The sequence below is a fragment of the Dreissena polymorpha genome, chromosome 6 (genome assembly GCF_020536995.1).
Source record: "Dreissena polymorpha isolate Duluth1 chromosome 6, UMN_Dpol_1.0, whole genome shotgun sequence".
In the NCBI taxonomy this organism is placed as follows: Eukaryota; Metazoa; Mollusca; class Bivalvia; order Myida; family Dreissenidae; genus Dreissena; species Dreissena polymorpha.
In genome coordinates this window covers 89872912-89886445 of record NC_068360.1, presented here as the reverse complement: position 1 = coordinate 89886445, position 13534 = coordinate 89872912, and the positions used below count along the sequence as shown (strand labels likewise).

Below are 13534 nucleotides of genomic sequence, written 5' to 3'. Positions count from 1 at the left end.
TAGTCTTACTGGCTCATTATCACACTTGTTATTACACTTGAACCAGGCTGTAGTCAAACTGGCCTTAATACATTAAGTCTTACTGGCTCATTATCACACTTGTTATTACACTTGAAACAGGCTGTGGTCAAACTGGCCTTAATACATTTAGTCTTACTGGCTCATTATCACACTTGTTATTACACTTGAAACAGGCTGTGATCAAACTGGCCTTAATACATTTAGTCTTACTGGCTCATTATCACACTTGTTATTACACTTGAAACAGGCTGTGGTCAAACTGGCCTTAATACATTTAGTCTTACTGGCTCATTATCACACTTGTTATTACACTTGAAACAGGCTGTGGTCAAACTGGCCTTAATACATTTAGTCTTACTGGCTCATCATCACACTTGTTATTACACTTGAAACAGGCTGTGATCAAACTGGCCTTAATACATTTAGTCTTACTGGCTCATTATCACACTTGTTATTACACTTGAACCAGGCTGTGGTCAAACTGGCCTTAATACATTTAGTCTTACTGGCTCATTATCACACTTGTTATTACACTTGAAACAGGCTGTGATCAAACTGGCCTTAATACATTTAGTCTTACTGGCTCATTATCACACTTGTTATTACACTTGAACCAGGCTGTGATCAAACTGGCCTTAATGCATTTAGTCTTACTGGCTCATTATCACACTTGTTATTACACTTGAACCAGGCTGTAGTCAAACTGGCCTTAATACATTTAGTCTTACTGGCTCATTATCACACTTGTTATTACACTTGAACCAGGCTGTGGTCAAACTGGCCTTAATACATTTAGTCTTACTGGCTCATTATTACACTTGAACCAGGCTGTGGTCAAACTGGCCTTAATGCATTTAGTTTTACTGGCTCATTATCACACTTGTTATTACACTTGAACCAGGCTGTGGTCAAACTGGCCTTAATGCATTTAGTCTTACTGGCTCATTATCACACTTGTTATTACACTTGAACCAGGCTGTAGTCAAACTGGCCTTAATACATTAAGTCTTACTGGCTCATTATCACACTTGTTATTACACTTGAAACAGGCTGTGGTCAAACTGGCCTTAATACATTTAGTCTTACTGGCTCATCATCACACTTGTTATTACACTTGAAACAGGCTGTGGTCAAACTGGCCTTAATACATTTAGTCTTACTGGCTCATTATCACACTTGTTATTACACTTGAACCAGGCTGTGGTCAAACTGGCCTTAATACATTTAGTCTTACTGGCTCATTATCACACTTGTTATTACACTTGAAACAGGCTGTGATCAAACTGGCCTTAATACATTTAGTCTTACTGGCTCATTATCACACTTGTTATTACACTTGAACCAGGCTGTGATCAAACTGGCCTTAATGCATTTAGTCTTACTGGCTCATTATCACACTTGTTATTACACTTGAACCAGGCTGTAGTCAAACTGGCCTTAATACATTTAGTCTTACTGGCTCATTATCACACTTGTTATTACACTTGAACCAGGCTGTAGTCAAACTGGCCATAATGCATTTGGTCTTACTGGCTCATCATCACACTTGTTATTACACTTGGACCAGGCTGTGGTCAAACTGGCCTTAATGCATTTAGTCTTACTGGCTCATTATCACACTTGTTATTACACTTGAACCAGGCTTCGGTCAAACTGGCCTTAATGCATTTGGTCTTACTGGCTCATCATCACACTTGTTATTACACTTGAACCAGGCTGTGGTCAAACAGGCCTTAATGCAGTTGGTCTTACTGGCTCATTATCACACTTGTTATTACACTTGAACCAGGCTGTGATCAAACTGGCCTTAATGCATTTAGTCTTACTGGCTCATTATCACACTTGTTATTACACTTGAACCAGACTGTAGTCAAAATGGCCTTAATACATTTAGTCTTACTGGCTCATTATCACACTTGTTATTACACTTGAACCAGGCTGTGGTCAAACTGGCCTTAATACATTTAGTCTTACTGGCTCATTATTACACTTGAACCAGGCTGTGGTCAAACTGGCCTTAATGCATTTAGTTTTACTGGCTCATTATCACACTTGTTATTACACTTGAACCAGGCTGTGGTCAAACTGGCCTTAATGCATTTAGTCTTACTGGCTCATTATCACACTTGTTATTACACTTGAACCAGGCTGTAGTCAAACTGGCCTTAATACATTAAGTCTTACTGGCTCATTATCACACTTGTTATTACACTTGAAACAGGCTGTGGTCAAACTGGCCTTAATACATTTAGTCTTACTGGCTCATCATCACACTTGTTATTACACTTGAAACAGGCTGTGGTCAAACTGGCCTTAATACATTTAGTCTTACTGGCTCATTATCACACTTGTTATTACACTTGAACCAGGCTGTGGTCAAACTGGCCTTAATACATTTAGTCTTACTGGCTCATTATCACACTTGTTATTACACTTGAAACAGGCTGTGATCAAACTGGCCTTAATACATTTAGTCTTACTGGCTCATTATCACACTTGTTATTACACTTGAACCAGGCTGTGATCAAACTGGCCTTAATGCATTTAGTCTTACTGGCTCATTATCACACTTGTTATTACACTTGAACCAGGCTGTAGTCAAACTGGCCTTAATACATTTAGTCTTACTGGCTCATTATCACACTTGTTATTACACTTGAACCAGGCTGTAGTCAAACTGGCCATAATGCATTTGGTCTTACTGGCTCATCATCACACTTGTTATTACACTTGAACCAGGCTGTGGTCAAACTGGCCTTAATGCATTTAGTCTTACTGGCTCATTATCACACTTGTTATTACACTTGAACCAGGCTTCGGTCAAACTGGCCTTAATGCATTTGGTCTTACTGGATCATCATCACACTTGTTATTACACTTGAACCAGGCTGTGGTCAAACAGGCCTTAATGCATTTGGTCTTACTGGCTCATTATCACACTTGTTATTACACTTGAACCAGGCTGTGGTCAAACAGGCCTTAATACATTTACGTAATTTGTTATCCAGATTAGCCTGTGTGGTTTGTCGTTTAGATTAGCCTGTTTGGTTTGTTGTCCAGATTAGCCTGTTTGGTTTGTCGTTTAGATTTTCCTATTTGGTTTGTCATTTAGATTAGCCTATTTGGTTTGTCGTTTAGAATAGCCTATTTGGTTTGTCGTTTAGATTATCCTGTTTGGTTTGTTGTTCAGATTATCCTGTTTGGTTTGTCGTTTAGATTAGCCTGTTTGGTTTGTTGTTCAGATTATCCTGTTTGGTTTGTCGTTTAGATTAGCCTGTTTGGTTTGTTGTTCAGATTATCCTGTTTGGTTTGTCGTTTAGATTAGCCTGTTTGGTTTGTCGTTTAGATTAGCCTGTTTGGTTTGTCGTTTAGAAAAGCCTGTTTTAATTGTTGTTTAGATTAGCCTGTTTGGTTTGTCGTTTAGATAAGCCTGTTTGGTTTGTCGTTTAGATTAGCCTGTGCGGTTTGCACCTCCTCCAGAGTTTTGTTTAGAGGAAAACTCTTTTGTACAAAACAATCCATAAAAAATGAAAGTTGTGTCCATGATTACTCTGTGCAGACAGCACAGGCTTATCTGGGGCAATACTATATGCACATGCATTAAACCCTGTTTTCCCATAGCGTGGCTCACATTCATGTACTGGGTCATCATGTTTGTTATGTCATTATACATGTGTGTACTTGCAGCTAAGACTCTAGGTGAAGGTCTCAGTGGAGGTCAGCAGGTCAGTGGTGACCAGGGCGTGTCGGGAGAGCTTGTGGGGCATCACGTGTCAACAGACGTGAACTCGTGGTGGGGTGAACAGCTCTTTATCCTCGAGAAATGCGAGTGAGGCAGTGAATAGATATTGGAACTGGAGTTAAACTGTGAAAGTAACAGTGAATATATTCTGGGACTTGAGTTATACTGTGATTATGGCAATGAATAGCTTTTTTTTAATGGAAGTGTAATTTACCTTTGATGGTGAATAGCTTTTATCATGGTCTCTGAATGTGTTTGTTTGAGGGTAAATCATCTGGTACACAAATTAAATTATAATTTTTACAGCAGTAGACCTTGGGGAGCCAGGTTCAAATGCGACCCACGAGAGATTGGATTGTGGTCAACATACCAGTAGGGCGGGGTACTCACGGGTACTTTAGTTTCCATACACAGCACAATACCATGCGTAGATTTGATATCTTTCATTAAAAACTTACTAGCTGGTTATTGCAGCTATAATTCAAAGTGGGTTCCAATTGACTTTAGCTTTGTAAGCTCAGTAGGAAAGAAATTCTCGCACATATCACATAATGTAGGCTCAGATTCGGGAGTATGTCATACAGTCATACTTATAAATGCACACCCACATTAGCGGCAGTGAAAAGCTTCTGGTACTGAATTGAAATACGTTTGTGGCAGTTTATAACTTCTTGCAACCTAAAAAGTAGGTTTTGTTTTACTGATGCCAAGTGGTGTTGGAAACTGTTAACATCTTGTGTTATTGCAGCAGTTAAATGTGTGTGTGTTTTCGTTAATTTCAATACCTGTGGCGTGCCATTCTAGTGTTAGTGATCAGTATTTATCTTACTGCAGTAAAGTATATGCGGCATGATTTATATGAGTTAAATAACTGTAAAGAAATGTTTAGTAAATAATGTTGTTAGATTAAATTTGTTTAAACATACTTGTTAGCATTGAATGCTGGGGTAACGTTCACATTTTGCTTTGAATAATTTATTGCAATTACTTTGTGGTAGACAAAATGTCCATTCAGTACTAATAACATGTATATTGTCACTGAGAATATTAACAGAATAAATTTGAAATAAGCAAAACCAAATAATATGAAAAAACAATGTCAAGTTCTTATGTAAAACGTGTTTATAGTACTAACACTGTGATTTACACACACACAAATGTTTAAAAATAATGCAAAAATGTTATAATATTGTATAATATGTATATAAAGACCACATTGTTGGGATTTTGCCAAATACATGTAGCTTAGGATCTGTTGTATACAGTACTGTAAAAAAAGCAACCAAGTAATACTTTTTAACTAAATGAAATAAGTGTTAATACATGTACATGTATTATCAATGCAAAATTCCAGTGATGCATAATATTTCAGCATGCATAATACACGTTAATGTCAATGTGAACTTTGATGTAAGATATAATGGAGCACCTGTTGCTGACAATGTGTTTTGAAATATGTTTAACAGTTATGTCAAAAGTGCAAAATTATATTCAATTGTTGTGAAATACTTAATAGTTATGTTGATTGAATTATTGTGCAATAAAGAAATAGGTGTTAATTTCACTTGCTTTTCATTTCATAATTATCAGAATATATTTTTTTTAAAGATCAAACAATGAACTCTTCAATCCTCAAATACAGAAATTTATATTATATTATATTATATAAATATTATGAGCCTATGATATATATATGTGCAGATATTCGAGCATAAAGAACAAGCTTCATGTATATTTCTACTGCTTTACTCAAATTCTATTATTGCAATAACTTAACATTATTACATGTAAACTAACTGTATTTGTAAAGCTGTTCTTGCCAAAAACCAGGATTATTAACTGCACTTGTGAAGCTGTTCTTGCGAAAACCTAGCCATAACCTTTAACATCTAGATATACTGAGATGCTTATCTCGTGATCTCAAAGCCAGCGGCTAAATAAAAAAATGTGTTTTTGTTTAAAAAAAAAATGTGAAAAAAGTAGTTTAATAGGCTTTGGTGTTGATGCTCATTATTAAATTACTGTCATCATATTACTTGTATCCAACATTTATCTTTGTTGCAATATGTATATATGAAGAACACATACATGTACACACAAATAAAAAAAAATTAAGACACATAATTATAGATCTGCCGATACAACAAATCTTCCTTTTTACAAAACAACGTTGACGACCCTTGCTTAATGTTAGTACTACTCGGGTGAGCGAACCAGTACCCCATGGCCCTCTTGTTTAAAGGTGAGCGACCAGTACCCCATGGCCCTCTTGTTTGAAAATAAGTTTTTGTCTTTTAAACTTTTAAATATTAGTAAGTTTAAGTTGATCACCTCCTATTTGGTCAGTTTACAATAAGCCTTAAAGGGGGTGGTCGTCGATGAGTTATCACATGTAAAGAAAGAAGTGCCGTTAAGGCTTAACAGTTGTAGCGAACGCACTGGTTTCAGCAAATGTATTGTACAATATGAACGTAACAGACATTTAGTATGTGGCCATTTTGTACTTCCTCGCTAACATAGCATTTTTATGTCCACCACCACTATAGTGGGGGACATATTGTTTTTGCCCTGTCTGTTGGTTGGTCTGTTGGTTTGCGCCAACTTTAACATTTGCAATAACTTTTGCAATATTGAAGATAGCAACTTGATATTTGGCATGCATATGTATCTGATGGAGCCGCACATCTTGAGTGGTGAAAGGTCAAGGTCATCCTTCAAGGTCAAAGGTCAAATATATAGCTTCAAAGCGGCGCAAAAGGGGACATAGTGTTTCTGACAAACACATATCGACAAACACATATCTTGTTTTCTTTGTTATTAATTGTTCCCATATGGTATAGAATAACATGTGGAACTTGAAGCGGGTTTCAACAATACAATGTACATCAGGTGTAGCATAACAACTATGTATGCATCAAAATGCTTTAATACTATAATCACTTGCATTTCAATTATTGTAAAACTGATAGGTTGGGAAATGTAAACCACATTGTTGTAATCTAAATTTCGTTTGAAATTCTAAGTTTAGCAAATTATGAAGTATTTCAATCGAATGTTGATTATTTCTCAATTTAGCGTGGTCACTTGAACTTAACAATAAGACATACAGCAAATAAAGTAACTCTAATAACTAAGCATCATAGATCTATATTAAAACATATATTTACATATATTAGTCCGTACGTTTTATCGAATTATTTCAAATGTCAGTTTGTTTAGCTCACATGAGCATAGAGAGCTGAATTAAAGCCTTTATTATCTTCCTCAGACTATCCGTTGTCCATGCGTTTGTCCGTGGTTGACTTATTATCCCCCGCCAGAGGCGGAGGGATATGGTTTTGGCGTTGTCCGTCCGTCCGGCACTTATGTGTCCGGAGCCATATCTTGGAAGTGCTTTTGCGGATTTCATTGAAACTTCTTATGAGTATATATATAAATAAGAGGATGATGCACGCCAAATGGCATTGTACACCATCTGTTAAAAACAGAGTTATGGCCCTTTGTATCTTGAAAAAATGCTTTTTACTAAAGGCACTTTTGTGTCCGGGGCCATATCTTGGAAGTGCTTAGGCGGATTTCATTGAAATTTGGTATGAGTATATATATGGATAAGAGGATAATGCACGCCAAATGGCATTGTACACCATCTGTGAATAACAGAGTTATGGCCCTTTGAATCTTGAAAAAAATGCTTGTTTGAGTGTCAAATATAATACTTTTGTGTCCATAAGCATATAGGCGGGGGATATCAATTCAACGAATTTGCTTGTTAAAACGAATTCTTACAAACCTGCGTTGCAGATTTCATTTAAATTCACAGAATGATCATTTAAAGCAAAGACCTATAGGTAATAGGTCTTTGTGTAAAGTGTCCTTCTTTGACAAGTGTTCAAATCGTTAATGTCTTCTGAAGTCACCAGAGCTAAAACATTATTTAAAAACATTAAAATCAAAAGCGCTGTTGGCGCTGAAGGCCTGGGGCTAGATTTAGTGTGCTTGGGAAGAAGTATTGTCCGAATTTCTCCCTTGGTCCGAATTTATACGGATTGACCCTAGCGGTTGAGTGCAGAAGCTCAGAGACTGTAATTACAGACAATATATGTGTATATACTACAGGTACCAAGGCCTGTGGAGAACTACATGATACTGGTGGTGGGAACGATAACCATGTGTTCAATAATGAATTCTAAAAATCAAGTAGAGGTGTGTTTACATAGGCGGTGAAGATATACAACAACAACATGGTCGCACAAAAATGTTATTGTTGGCGTCAAATAAATCACTTTCAATAGCCTAAAATAGCGTTTTATTACATTATTAACAGATCAGGAAAGCACTCATACTTCCTTTGTAATGTGTATACAAAAGAAAATCCACTTACTCTGATAAAGAACGGTGTACAGATTGTTTAATTTGTCTCACTTAGAACTTTGCGCGCTCGATCTGCGCAGTGAAATACGGTACCATATCCGGTTACTTCGTCTATTTCCGAGAATGATCGTGAAAATTTGTTGTTTTTTCATTTTCTTTTTTTCTGGGATGTCTTGTTAACGCAAAATAAAATAACAATATTTTTAATATGTTTCTAAATACCAAATATAATGTCTTAAAAAATGTCTTAGAAAAAAATTCTTCTTACTGTCTCCGTAAACACTCGTATCTTTTCGGCATAGACCGTCAATAGACCGTCAAGTGAGAAACTTATTCTCGCGTGAATATGCAAACAATAAAAACTATGTCGTAGCCAATGCTTAGCAACACTGTTATGTTTTATAGTGATGTTCTGTATTTACAAGGCGGGTTATTGAGATCTTTGAAGAACTAATTTTAATCCGCATGAATTAAGTGGTAAATCGGACTTATGGGAATTTTGATTTTGAGAGCCAGCCAATTCTGACTCTCAGAAATGTGTATCATTACTATGGCATTGGTGCTACGCCCCAGGCCAAAAGCCTCTAACCCAGAATTGTCATATTTGATATGAAACATCCTTATGTGGTCATTTACACATATTGTTAAAATATATACCTGAATTCAAAAATTGCCAATCCGTGAGAGACATTAGTATATCAATAATGACTGGTCACTGATCGCAACGATTCCATTCCAAAATTAGTATATTACTACATGTATTTATGAAGTTAATTGAACTTCAAATGATTGAACATATGCGTTTCTGTTTTTGTTGCGGAAGGTCATACACGCTGTAATCCTCAAATATGTTAAACGTAAATCGAATATGTTTATGTCTTAAGTAAATATGTGATGTATTGCACTATAGTGGAAATATCGATAATGCCCACACACTTTAAAACATAGACAGAAAACAAGAAAAGCATGTTTACTCGTAGCTATATTTGGCCAGTATCCATTAATTCCAATATTGCTTGCAATTCCAACAGCATATTGCTTATCTTTTACTAGAATATGAATTCCAATAGAAAAATTACAGTGATGGTTGAGCCTTCAATGTTCTACCTCCGTTTTCGACACCCGCCGTGTTGCTTTTCTTTTTGTGTCTCTTCGTGATATAATTCCTAATATTTCCACACGCCAGTATCATGGCGCCAAACAAAATGGCGCAACCGCCGAAATAGAACGAATAGTCGTATACGCCATAGGTGTCCTTTAAATAGCCTGCAACAATAGAACGGATTGTCGTATTTACCATAGGTGTCCTTTAAATTGCCTGCAACAATAGAACGAATAGTCGTATGTGCCATAGGTGTCCTTTTAATAGCCTGAAATAGAACGAATAGTCGAATATGTCATAGGTGTCCTTTAAATAACCTGAAATAGAACGAATAGTCGTATATGCCATATGTATTCTTTAAATAACCTGAAATAGAACGAATAGTCGTATATGCCATAGGTGTCCTTTACATAGCCTCAAACATATATTAATGTACGCAAAGCAGATCTGCTCATAGATTCAGTCGTCAAGACGCAGTGTGACCTGTAAATAAACTCGAAATTTCACACACATGAATGTACGAATGTCTGGTGTTTTTTGATTGGCGATATTGCTGCGTTATAAGCAAAATGTGAATGTACTTACCCAGTGTGATGCTATATCATATTTTGTAAGGTCAGTAAGACAGGCGGTCGTTGGGTTTTCCAAAAACGATATCGCAATTAATCATTTAAAAAATGTCCACAAATATTTCATCATGATTTAGGATTCTGAGTAGATATGGTACCAGATCAGGGGGCAATCGCAGTATAACGTGACATTTTACAATAAGTAAGCTATGATTACGAACGTGGAAGTTTGGTATTTAATATGAGCTTCACTCTAAGAAACCGGGGCGTATTGACTGGGGCATGTTGAGCTTCACTCAAGGAAACCTGGGCGTATTGAGCTTCACTCTAGGACACTGGGGCGTATTGAGATTCACTCTAGGAAACCAGGGCGTATTGAACTTCACTCTAGGAAACCGGGGCGTATTGAGCTTCACTCTAGGAAACCGGGGCGTATTGAGCTTCACTCTAGGAAGCCGGGGCATATTGCATGTGCCTAGAGTTGTCCCATATCAACCAGTGCAGTCCACACAGGCTTAACATGGACGACACTTTTATTATTTTTTTTAATAAAAAGAAAGTCTCTTCTAAGCAAAATATCAGTTTATCGGAAAGCTTCGTACCTGATGAGCATGTGCGGACTTCACAGGCTAACTTAGACACACATACCCACAGCTCCGGTTTCCGAGATCAATACTCATATATTTGTCCAATTAAACATGGTTATTGTTTAGCTGGAATATTATGTTACTTGTTCCACTGTAATTAGTAACACACCCGCAATGTTTAGATTAGATGCCAACCATATCTTTTACTCAAATGAATGTGATAAATTAAAATAAGAAAAACAAATGATTTCCGTAACTTACTATCAATCCCTATAGGTTGACATGAGGAAACCATTGTATTCTCCAATAAAAAAGGTGTGTCAATGCCACTGCCTTACCCGCGTTTTATTGCATTTTTGCTTACAATAGTTTACACTTAAGAGAAAAAGTTGTAAGTCCTTGCCTACAACTGCCCATAGTTATGGCAACGAAAATCCCTACCGGCAACAGGGGGTCCAATCAGCGTCGCCAGTCCCTCAGTGGTCAGCATGAACGCGAACGAAGTGGGCAGTTTGTCCACTCCCAGAATGTCCACCAGAATAACTTGGCGTTGCGCTGTCTTTAGTCCTGAAATTTGTCCGAATAATCAACCGGTCCTAATAATTGATAATTGATATGGCAAAACAAAAAATACGTTTTTAACAAAATAATATGTCCGTTACAGCGACGCTGCGCTGCTCCAAATTTAGCTCAAGAAATAAATATTTATTATATTAAGTCCCGAACAACATAACTTTGGCATAATGCATTAATACGAAGGCCGCAGCTATTTTAAATGTGAACACAGCGTCGCTGTCGTTCTCAAACCTCGTAGCTCCAAAATTTTCTCTTTTTTTTTCGTCTTTTCCGAATATATGAAGTCTGGTGCGTGTTTTGGGCTATATCTCGTAGCCCTACGCCATTAGGAGTCCTTGAAAAAGCCACATGACAAAATGTTGTAGCTTGATTGTTGGCTTTTTTGTCGGGCGAAAAGCCGTAGCGAATATTGCAACGTCATTTCACCTATAGGTACGTCATTTCGTTTGGACAACTTTGACAAAGTTTTTTATCCCATCATCAGACGTGCATTGTCGAAATAAACCACTGTGGAATACATTTTCCTCTATTTCGGCAGTGCTGAAATATTAAGGGTGTCACGGTACTCCGTAGGACGGTAAATCGTAATAGTCTCCCCTCGGTACGGTTCACGATACGCCTCTGAGTCCGTACGGTATGGTACGGTACGGCATTTTTCATGACGCATTTCAAGGGAAGTAACTGAAATTCGCCCCCCAAAAAATGGCGGAAGTTTAACTGAAATCACCTCCACCGAGCTTCTAATAAAAAATATGGAAGCATTTTGTGTTATCAGTAAGAAAGTGGTAGGCGTTTATAATTCGTGTAAACATTTGCTTTATATAACAACTTAAGTCGCTAAGAATTTCCAAAGCAGGAGCCGAAATTTTGTGATTCCGCTGAGGATTTCGCAAATTCTTTAAAATCATTAAAATTAAATTTCAGCCACTCAAAAATATGATGTGTCGACTACGTCACGAAACAAGGTGCAATATTTGACTGGTTCTGCGAATTGCGCTTGGAGGTTTTTTACGGCACAAGCAAAGATAGCCAGTTTGACTATTTGGTAAACACGTTTTATTTTTAACTTAAATAATCTATCGAAGTAAAAGAAACATAAAGCAGTCCGTATTTTTTAAACACATTCATAATTTCGTGTTCATATTTAATCAAAGTTTTAGATTTGTAAATAATAATAACTGATTGTCAATTCGTGTACTTTCATGACATTACATGTTATTTTGTATATTGTATGACAAATATTTAGAGGTCTTTAAATCAAATTGAAAAATGGTTTTAAATGGTTTGTATGTTGTTTTCATCTGACGATACGTATCGCGAAACGTATTGTATCGTACACACTGTACCGCGATACGTATCGTATCGTAAGGTGAGCGTATCGTGACACCCTTATGAAATATAGCTGTCACGCGCGGCGGAGAATGGTCATGTTACTCGGAATCAACTATAAAGTAATCATTTTTAGTAAAATCGAATCAGATTCAACAAAACAAACAATTTGATACCAAGATGTAATATATTTTTAACACATAATGCAACTCAAAAAGCAAAAAAAACATTATTTACAAATATTAAGTGCGCGTACTCGTGACGTCATTATTTACACATCATACAACACAATGCATGTTCTTTCACGCTAAAGCTGCACTTGTTTAGTGTGTTTTTTGCATTATTCCTTAAAAATCGGGGACATATAAGTATGATTAACAGAAAAACAGGTTAGTTACTGATCTTTTTGTAATGTATTAGGCTCGGCACGATTTAAATAATGAAACAATGTTTGCTTAAAATAACTTTGAGATTTTCCGTGTAGTTCGATTTTCCTATTCTATTTCTAATGAACTAAATTCGACAAAGAACATTGATGGGATAAATCGAATACTAGGTCGGTGCCGAATAAAGCAAAGTTTATTTTTCTCGGCACGAAAATCTGAACCACTCGTAAAGGCTCGTGGTTCAGATTTTCTAAGCTTCGCAAAATAAACTTTGCTTTATTTGGCACCGACCTAGTATTCTCTATATATTTGCAGTTACGAGGTCTCATATCAGGTTGAATTGTCGTACCTCATAAAACTGACAAAAATGTGGTGACGAAATATTGTAGCTACCATTTCTAAATATCAAAATGACGAACGCGTCTACGGATTATACCGTATTTTGCAGCTTCATTTGTTTGGTATTTTTATACCCCTCTTCGAAGAAGAGGGGGTATATTGCTTTGCACATGTCGGTCGGGCTGTCGGTCCGTCCACCATGTGGTTTCCGGATGATAACTCAAGAACGCTTGGGCCTAGGATCATGAAACTTAATAGGAACATTGATCATGATTCGCAGATGACCCCTATTGATTTTAGGTTACTAGGTCAAAGGTCAAGGTCACGGAGACCCGAAATAGTAAAATGGTTTCCGGATGATAACTCAAGAACGCTTAGGCCTAGGATCATGAAACTTGATAGGTAGATTGATCATGACTCGCAGATGACCCCTATTGATTTTCAGGTCACTATGTCAAAGGTCAAGGTCACAGTGACCCGAAATAGTAAAATGGTTTCCGGATAATAACTCA

At 36.9% G+C, this 13534-nt stretch overlaps 2 protein-coding genes across 8 annotated transcripts in view; one reads left to right on the top strand and one right to left on the bottom strand.

Moving 5' to 3' along the window:
* Positions 1-5322, top strand: part of LOC127833575 (sodium leak channel NALCN-like) — a 100584-nt gene extending 95262 nt beyond the window's left edge. For all 3 annotated transcript variants that reach the window (XM_052358912.1, XM_052358913.1, XM_052358911.1), the window contains exon 40: positions 3709-5322. In XM_052358912.1, the coding sequence (XP_052214872.1) occupies positions 3709-3854 (146 nt within the window). In that variant the 3' untranslated portion in view covers positions 3855-5322. The remainder of the gene's footprint in view (positions 1-3708) is intronic.
* Positions 1-13534, bottom strand: part of LOC127833577 (monocarboxylate transporter 4-like) — a 29826-nt gene that overhangs the window by 4584 nt on the left and 11708 nt on the right. For 2 of the 5 annotated variants that reach the window (XM_052358914.1, XM_052358915.1), the window contains exons 6-7: positions 10834-10959; positions 9104-9400 (exon numbers count right to left, since the gene is read on the bottom strand). In XM_052358914.1, the coding sequence (XP_052214874.1) occupies positions 9210-9400; positions 10834-10959 (317 nt within the window). In that variant the 3' untranslated portion in view covers positions 9104-9209. Of the gene's footprint in view, positions 1-9103; positions 9505-10833; positions 10960-13534 lie in introns of those variants that run through there. The other 3 variants (XM_052358917.1, XM_052358919.1, XM_052358918.1) reach the window with 3 other exon arrangements.